This window comes from Papaver somniferum, unplaced genomic scaffold (genome assembly GCF_003573695.1).
Source record: "Papaver somniferum cultivar HN1 unplaced genomic scaffold, ASM357369v1 unplaced-scaffold_125, whole genome shotgun sequence".
Classification (NCBI taxonomy): domain Eukaryota; kingdom Viridiplantae; phylum Streptophyta; class Magnoliopsida; order Ranunculales; family Papaveraceae; genus Papaver; species Papaver somniferum.
This window is the reverse complement of record NW_020621603.1, coordinates 10,177,889-10,187,418: the sequence shown is the minus strand read 5'-3', so window position 1 is coordinate 10,187,418 and position 9,530 is coordinate 10,177,889. Positions and strand designations below refer to the sequence as shown.

The following is a 9,530-nucleotide window of genomic DNA, read 5'->3' as shown; positions in this document are numbered from 1 at the left end:
ATTCCATTCATAATCATGGTCACGCTTAATCCTTTCACGAGCAGGAAAGAGTTTCCGTTTAGCAGATCCCTCAGTACCAGGAACATACTTCATCTTGGCATCACTCACCTCACTCAAAAGACGAATTTCACCACGGGGAGCAGCAATATTACGAAGACTAACACTCCACGGCTTACGGTTTCTACTGTTGACATAATCCCCAAAGGAACTGTTAAAATTCTGAGGAGTGTACCACTCTCTCTCAGAAGGATTTGGAACATAGCAAGTCATCATAGTCTCCCCCTTGCTTCGCAGGTAACACTCCTTCAGTGAACGAAGATAATTCCCAGATAGTTGTGATACGGAACGATTATGAGTTTTCGTGGAAGAGCCTTCGCGACTAGCCAACACGTCATAATAAAAGGAGTCACCCGACTTATATAGGGGAAACATGAGACCCGCCTCGAAGGCTCCAACCGTAGTCAACAGATGAAACTCGTCAAACTGATACTTAACAAGGAGCTCGTAAGTGATATCATCGTCAGGGGCATAGAAGCGAACCTCAAAAGCTTGAAGCACATGTTTTTCCTTGAACATATCAAGATCAATATGCTTGAAAGTGACCTTCTTCTTACCAACGGAAATGCTGTGTATCACGGGGACAGTTTCTTCTTCGTCTGCGAAATCAGAAGTAGGACTCAATTCCGAAGCTTTCCTTTTACAAGGAAGATTTTTAGACGGATCAGCTCTCGACATAGTACCCTTGGAGTACTTCCCTTTGCAAGAAACCACGGGAGGAGGCGGCAAAGATTTCTGCGGAGGCACTAAAGGAGGAGCCATTGAACGAAGGGGCGGAACATCCAGTGTTTCAGTACGAGGAGGAGGAACCCGCATACTCCTAGAGTCATCACGAGGAGGAGCCTGCGTACTCCTAGAATCTTCACGAGGACGAGAATGGGCACGGTTAACAGCATACCTAAATCCAGAAGGACCCTTCGGCACATCCCCTTTCTTAGTAGGCACAAACTTCGCACCAAAGGAAGATGAAACCCTATGACCCCGAGGATCCGATTGCGAAGACTTGTAAGGACCTTCCCCAAGTGGAGATCTGTCAGAATCTCGACGCGGAGGGGATCTTGGCGGACTAGACGGCGGGGTTTGGTAAGGAGCCCGCGGACGATCAGACATATCTACAAGGAAACACAAAAACAGTTTAGAGAAGAATACGAGGAGATCACTAAAGATCAAAAAACCCATAACTGATGGTTCATCCGGATAAACATTAAAAACCCTAAGAGATAAAAATAACCAGAAATACTCCATCCAACTCTAGGGATAATACTTAGATACAGACTCACAGACTTTGTAACAAAAAACAGGGGCAAGCATATATGCTTCGACATGTGTGTTCTTCATCACAAAGCCAATAATACAGCAGCAGGAAACAAACGGGTAGATACATAGACAAATCAATGATGAGCAGCTAATTAAAAACCCCATACCTGTATAGAAGGGGACGACAAGCACCAACCAAAGTCGAAGAAAGGAGGATCGGAGATATCAAAATCTAGTTGTCTGCGATACAGGGGCAACAACAATCGAGAGCGAAAGAGACAGAAAATTGAATGATGTTATCTTCCTCACAAGAATGACGATAATAAATGACTAAAGAACAAGAATAGAAAACAAGAAGAGGATGAACACTGACAAGAAGAGGATAAAAGTTTTTTTTTCACATTCTCTTTCCTATTTATGAAGCTAGAGAAGACAATAACCATTCCTCGTACCAAGGAGCAGTTATGGGGAAAGTTAATGCAAAGTGGGAAACGTGTAGGATGACCTTTCTTCTTCTAAATTGCAAAATACGCCCAAGTCAGAAGAAGAGGGGCAAATTGTATGTACACCTTTCATCATCCACCACGTGTACAGAAAGAGACACGTGGAAGGCATGCAAAACAAGATATCAAAACATGATAGCAAGCATCTCATCAGAAGATGCCACCGGTCAGCAGATCTGACGGTCAGGTACAGAGGATCACAGAAGTATGATGGCTCAGAGGAGCACCAGATAATACCCCTTGGGTGTTAATACACCCAATCCCGAGAAAGATCCCAGATCAACGGCTGAGAGGAAGTTTGACTGACACAGATGTGACCAGGCAAAGAGACACTTGTCTGACACGAACAAACATCCATCTACCTGCATTAAATACCAAAGAGATATACACGTGTCAATAAGCTCGTGGAAGAGGCGAGGATAACCCTTCGTATTCAAGCTCAGGCCGCAGCATATGCCGAAGACCTCTGCGTAATGGGCACAAAGTACAAGAAGATCCCAGATCAACGGCTGAGAGGAAGTTTGACTGACACAGATGTGACCAGACAAAGAGACACTTGTCTGACACGAGCAGACATCCATCTACCCGCATTAAATACCAAAGAGATATACAGTGTCAATCAGCTCGTGGAAGAGGCGAGGATAATCCTTCGTATTCAAGCTCACGCCGCAGCATATGCCGAAGACCTCTGCGTAATGGGCACAAAGCACAAGAAGATAAGATTACAACGACACCTCAGAAGTAGGACCCACGTTCCAACCCTGTAAATACCCCTCTCCACTAAGAGAGAATGGGTCGACCAATGCAGGGCAATTATAGGAGAATATAGGAGAGAGAAATAGGAAGAGTAAGTAATCCCCCTACTTCCGCAGACCTATGTATACTCTAAAGTCATTCGACTATCTTTGTAATCATTCAATACATAGTGAAACACCAGCCCCGTGGATGTAGGCCTTAGTGCTGAACCACGTAAATCTTTGTCTTATTTACATTCAGCGTTGAACTACATGTGTTTTACATTTGTACTTGATTCTCTGTTTATTCCTTTATACGAACATTATTTATGATAATATTCGACTAGACAATGACAAGCTCGAAGGCTTCGAGTCGATGAATCGATATAATCATCCCCTTTACACATACAGCGTACAATTCTAGATATAGACTGTATGCGAATATTGTTTGTGAACACGTGGATGGCTTCGTGATTTATGTGTTCACAGTTGTGGATGTTCTTGCTAAAAAAAAGCAGCAAATGAATGTATAGACGATACATGGTTCAATACTCCATCTTTTTTGTGTGGAGTGTTATATGGAGGATGTCAGTGTAAAGCCCACTTAGTTTTCTTTTCTAAGAACATCCTCACACAACGATTTCATCACACAAATAATGAATAACAAACATGATACCTCCTCTGAATCTAATGAATAACAAATGGTTTCTCATTTACAAGCTGTCTATAAGAAATGTTTCCCCTAAACGTATCAGATCAAATGACTCTACGTTATGGTTTAGAACACTAACTAGACTTAACATGTGCTGCTCTACAAAAAGATTAGAATGCTCAATAGAAGAGTAACAGATTGACATACAAGTAAGCTCACGCACATCAGATTAAAAGATACTATCAAGGGAGCCTTGATTATTCTGGAAGCAACTACAAAATATTGGACAAACCCATAGCAAAAGATAAACATCCCTTGGCGTCGATAATTACACATAATGACCACAAAAATGCAAAAGGCTGCATGAGAAACAATATAGCAACATGGAGAAGTCCTCATTACATTTGACTTGAGCGACAACTTCAAGGTTCAAGAGATTCATCGCTACTGGCACCTTCCTCACCCACTTCCTCATCATCCGTTTCCTTGGGGCTTTCCTCCACTTTTCCGGTCCTTTTTCTTCCACCCTTGCCTGCTCTTCTAGGTTTTGCTGTCTTGACAGTAGACTTGGTGCTTTTGTTGGCACCTTCCTCACCCACTTCCTCATCATCCATTTCCTTGGGGCTTTCCTCCACTTTTCCGGTCCTTTTTCTCCCACCCTTGCCTGCTCTTCTGGGTTTTGCTGTCTTGCCAGTAGACTTGGTGCTTTTGTCTGCACCTTCCTCCTCATTCATTTCCTTTGTAGGGCATTCCTTCTCCGCTCTTCCGTTCCCTTTTTTTCTACCCTTGCCTTTTCGCTTGGATTTTGCTTTCTTGCCAGTAGATTCGGTGTCGGTGCTCTCCTCTTCCCTGAACAAACATAAATGACTTGGTTGAAGTACCTGAACTAACTTGTACTAGATCGTTCTATGTTGATTCAAACAAATTGTTTAACCTACAGTTGTACATAAAAGTGGTGAATTCTCATTTTTCCAAGGGAAGTTAAGAATATATAGTCCATTTGAACCCTAAAGGTGGTTCTCTCCCAGCTTCCCAAATGTTTTCAGTAGCTCATGCATAAGTCACTAACCAAATGTTTTCAGTAGCTCATGCATAAGTCACTAATATTGCTTGTGGGACTTACTCTATCAAGTACAGTTACTAAATAATTATAAACGTTACTTTGCAGATCGAGATAATAACTAGGCGGCTGAAAATACACAAAAGATCTTACTTATATGGGTCATTGACGGTATCCACAGCATGTCTGACAGCATAGAGGATCATTTTCTTGACCTGTAATTGCAGACATTTAGTTTAGAGTTTTCGGTTAAAAGAACAAGCAGAAAACCATTGTAAACAATGTCAAAGATAATTACAACTTGAATATGCTACCTCAACCATCAGAGACACACACACACACCAATAATTGCAAACTAAGGGTTATTTGAAGGAAGGAGGATCTGTTGAAAGAAGAACAAGCAAACAAAGGATGTGTTCAATACTGTACCTCCAATTTGTCTTCCTTAGCCCCATGGTTTTGAGGAAGCAAACGAAACTCCTTAGCCAACCGCATGCATTCCGGAACATTCTCAGGTGAAACAAAATCAACTGCGACTTTGATACAGGACTGCAGGAGGTAATTAAAATTCCCAGTGAAATCATTTCATTAAGTTTCGACTTTTGAATTAAGAATTTCAATGCATGGTCACATTCAAACTAAAACAAAAAGGAAATGCCATCTTAATCAGTCATAAAAAAATACCTTCAAATTCCTCACTTGGTGAGGACACCCAGCTGGAATGAAAACTGCCTCATCCAATTCTTGCACAAAGGTCCATGGTTCAATTCCTATTCCAAAAGGAAAGGCATAGATTAATAAATTTTATATACGAATTTTATTTTGCCAAGGCATGATTACATGGCGAAGGAAATTCTAAAAAGGCATAAATTACCATATTCCTCCTTGAGCTTCCTTTTGTGTTCAAAAATCAAGTAGAACGCCTGGTCGTGGATCGGATGACTTACCTGTAACATAAAGAGAAAGTTCAATTCAAAATAGGCAATGCTGGTACCTCTAAATTCATAGTACAGTAAGAAAATTAATGTAATAATGACAAGTGAGGATATTGATATTCTACTACATAAATAAGAAAACAAGAAAGCATTGAAAGGGTGAGATTCTAGATGAACATCCACATTCAAAGACAACAAAATACATCAATTCTTACCTGCTCAACTCGAGAACAGTATACGTGTCGGAATTCCCAAGAATGCTTTCTGAGGTATTCCTGAAGCTTTGGAACATCTTCTCTGCGGAAGATATCCCAAAGAGCACCACCAGAACTTCTAGAGTAATGATCAGATTCAAAAACATCACATTCTTTTCCATCTTCAGTACTGTTAGCATTGCAGTTCCCAACCTTGGCATACTCTTCTTTTTGATCCTGGGCCATGTGCCTCTTTTTCAATTTTTTGATCGCATCAAGCTGTGTGTCTTCTGGAGATACCTCATGTACGTGCATCAACACATTCACCTAAGCGTATTAAAGCAGAACCAACAAATTAGTAACACCGCAATCATGATGTGAAGAAATATCAATTTATGCAACAGACATAAACATGAAACCAAATATAATCAGTAACATATTTACTTGTTTTTTTTTTCCTGCCAGAATTGACTTAATACTTCAAGCGCAGACAGATATTACAAGGAATTAAGGCATTCACAAGACGGACATAATTAATTATTTATTAACTAACTTTTTATCCAGATAATAAGATAGGTTCATACTTCCAGATTCTCTTTCAAACTAAGAGATGCTATCAAGAGGTTCTGACTTAGTCTCCGAATAAGAGAGTAGTACCCTGGAAGGTAGGACAAAACAAGGGTCCTCACTCCTCAGCACAACTTAACTATCTACCTAGGCTGCAATCCAGACTTCACTCATTTAGGGTAGGATCAACCCCATTCAAGTTTCACTCATGAAGGCATCTACTCGTGGTTCTAAATTTATTTATACATATTAATCAAATTGAACAATACCGCGAGTTAAATACAGCAAAATGAGAAACAATATGTAATACGTAAATAAATCCATACATACCGCGTCAGACATGTCCAAATGAAGTTTGGTAACAGAGTCACCTCGACCAAGCTCTTCGCCATGCCCATAGGCAATGTATGACTTTGGACCCAAGTCTGGTTTCAGGGATTTTGGTGGCAGCTTGGTAGCAAGATTAAGAAAGCCACGCTTTATGTTTGTGTACTGTTGATAGGGTAAGGAACTAACAAATTCAACACAATGACGCGGTAACCGCTTCTCAAACATATCCGAAGGAGGCCAGTCTTTCAGCTTGTGCATCTCAGGCCACATGTTTGGGTACATAAGACCTTCTGAATAGCCTTTGAAAAAGTCATTTATCTTAACCTCGACCTGCAATACAAAGAAGAAATAACATTGAGAAAAAATGTATCAGATATAGCTAGTAGTCATGGAAAAGGGAGGAAAGATAACAGTAAGAACTGAGAAGGACAATTCGAGATGAAGCTAACCTGGCACCAATCCAAACAATTCATTGCTGTCACTTCTAAGTGACCTTCACCTTTCATCACCCTTGAATTAGATTTCTCACGAAATGCTTTGTTAATAACCAGAGGCGCCCAGCTTAAGCGAGAGGTCAGTTCTTTCACCTTGCGAACAATCACTGGCTCTCCTCTGAGCCAGTGCTTCTGGAAGTGTTCCATGTCTCCATGTTGGACGTCTTTAGCCGTTGGACAATACAAATAGTTGTCATCCACTTGCCGCAAAGCAGCTCTGCGTAGGTTATCGTCGTTAATGTCTGCATCACCAACTGGTTTGGAACAGGAGCACTGCTCTATAGCAGTCATTGGAACATCAAAAATATTGTATTCTGTTGCTACTTCGTCAGCACTTTTTTCCAGTTCAGATAACCAATCTTTCGGAAGGATAGACTTCAGTTCTAGAAGACCAGAACCAAAAGATGCACAAGGGATGCTACAATCATCCATCACTTTCCAATCAAGGATATCAGTTGGTTCTTCAGGTTCCGCATCAGTTGATTTAACGCATTTTTCTGCAGCAAATTTTGCTCTTGACCTGGCTGTACCTTTCAGAGGGCGTTTTGCTGCATCAAGTTTTGCTCTTGACCTTGCTGTACCTTTCAGAGGTTCTTCAGGTTCTGCATATATACCGACTCCCTCTGTCAGCATAATTCACATTTACTTCCTCTCCACCCCCTTGAAAGGAACCATCACGAATCTCTCGGCAACAGGTAAGACAGAGATCATAATCACAGTTTGGGCAGCTCCTGTGATAGTCGACTATAGAAGTTTTGCTGTTGTTGCTGTTCATAGGCCATGTGTCAAAGTCAATTATTCAAGTTGCGTGTGAATTATATGCTCTCATTAACTATGAAAAAACGGTATATATTAAGCTATAGTGAACCACCAAACTGAAACACCTACCAATACATGCGCTCGTCGACTGCACAATCTGCACTCTTTATTTTTACTTCTGATGGTGATGATCCTGCGCAGTAGAGATATATAATTGGAACATGATAAGCTAATACATACAGTTTCCACCATATGATATTGTCTCAGTGGTGACAATATCATATTGATTTGGCAACTACGTGTAGAGTCATCTAATACATATTTTAGACTAGTCAATCGAAGTACCACAATAAATAAAACCAACTTCACTAATTTACTAAGTCATAATTATAGCGTAGTATCCTGCTAGCATGATTTGCTTCATAGGTCAATAAACTGTCACAAGGCATGCAATCAAACATTCTGGAATTAAGGACACAGATAATTTAACTAAACAAAGACCAGCATCAAGCAAAGGTGATAGTAATAATTGTTGCCAAGGCTATACAGGTGGATACCTTGAATGGTAGCCTCAAGCTCCTTTTCAAGTATTTGTTCCGGGTGAATCTGCTTCACCACGGGGAGCAGATACTTCAACAAATATTTTGAATACTCAACTTTCTCTTCAGGTCCAAGTTTCTTTTTTGAGGCCTCCTACACATGAATCACAAGATAGAAATAAGACTTTTAAGGTAAGTAATTACGCTGGCACCAAAAAAAGAAATGCAAGATGATGTAACACCAACCACTGATTTCAAGTACACGCGCAAGCAATTTTTGCAGTTGCAAATTCCAGTGCAAACAGGGCAACCATCTGTTAAGGAATCTGGTGAGGTACCAGTACCAGGATACCTGTATTTAATGATAAGGCAGAATCAGAATTATTGGAAACCAGTATTAAATAGCAAATACTATCTACAAGCTGATTAAAATGAATATCGTAAGAAAAAAAGAGTAGTCCCGCGCTTGGGAGAAGATCCAACATTCCCTATGAATGCAAAATAAATATATGGACAAATAAATCAACTGAGATGAGGGTCTAACTACGTGATTTCTTTGCAATGTCCTCATGCCTTGGCTACTAGTACTACTACAGATTTTATAAGGCACTTAAATGTAGGCAAACGAAAATAAATTTACAAACAATGGCCAGAATTCAATTCTTTTAAGCAAAATTGTAACTCATCATGCGAAATCAATTCTTAAGGTAGTTGCCATTCCAAATGTGAATATCCAGTCGTTGAAGGGTACTCCAATTGTACGATGATTGACTTCAAGCCACGAAAAGATTTAAGTTTTAACGTTACAATGCATCTGGTGTGCAGTTTGATCGATGGTGCAGGGGTTGATAGAGTAGCAATGTCAGCAGTGTAAGAGAACAAAGGAGATGTTGATGGTGAAGAGAAGAGAAGAGACATAAATAGTCCGATCACATGGTCATATGGGTTTAAGACCATCTCATTAAACATAGCACAGTACACTACACATTTCATATTCCATTATGCAAAATACTAATTCAGTGCAATTCAGAAAATAACTACCCATAGCTAGCTGCCTGTACACGGTTCGGTTCGGTGCGGTTATAGCTAAAACCGTTCACCTAACTGTGTTCGGTGCGGTTATCACAATTAAAACTGCAGCCGAACTGTTTAGTATTCGGTTCGGTTTTTAACCGCACCGATACTATTCGGTTACGGTTCGGTTCGGTTTTCACCTATACCCTGCACCTGTACATAAATACATTCTGAATTTCTAATAAACTGATACTACATACTTAAGTCTTGACAAGATAACCATAGTCTAGAGAATAAAAACAGAGTTGAAGTTCACAAACAAATTGACCAAAGTGTTAAGTCTAAAGATTAACCAAAAAGTCTGATGAAACCAAAGTTAAAAAGCAAGTAGCATAAAGAGTTGCCAGTAAAAGAAAAAGAGTCATCCATTTGATC

At 40.2% G+C, this 9,530-nt stretch overlaps 1 protein-coding gene across 1 annotated transcript; it reads right to left on the bottom strand.

Annotated features, from left to right (window-relative positions):
* Nucleotides 1-3,625: 3,625 nt before the first annotated feature.
* Nucleotides 3,626-9,038, bottom strand: LOC113331302 (lysine-specific demethylase JMJ25-like). Its single transcript, XM_026578025.1, has 13 exons — nt 8,797-9,038; nt 8,328-8,433; nt 8,100-8,235; nt 7,672-7,735; nt 7,398-7,550; nt 6,739-7,354; nt 6,290-6,619; nt 5,414-5,719; nt 5,138-5,210; nt 4,948-5,033; nt 4,693-4,812; nt 4,417-4,478; nt 3,626-4,052 (listed from the first exon to the last, which is right to left on the bottom strand). Exons 1-13 carry the CDS (start codon nt 9,036-9,038, stop codon nt 3,626-3,628), a joined length of 2,721 nt encoding a protein of 906 aa, XP_026433810.1.
* Nucleotides 9,039-9,530: the final 492 nt, after the last annotated feature.

What these genes read in the sequence shown, in the direction of transcription:
- LOC113331302 (XM_026578025.1), bottom strand. Translation starts at nt 9,038, where the DNA reads ATGGTCTTAAACCCATATGACCATGTGATCGGACTATTTATGTCTCTT. An exon ending in GCGTGTACTTGAAATCAGTG is followed by an intron (nt 8,236 to 8,327) that starts GTTGGTGTTACA and finishes ATTCATGTGTAG; the next exon opens with GAGGCCTCAAAAAAGAAACT. An exon ending in GTCGACGAGCGCATGTATTG is followed by an intron (nt 7,551 to 7,671) that starts GTAGGTGTTTCA and finishes GCCTATGAACAG; the next exon opens with CAACAACAGCAAAACTTCTA.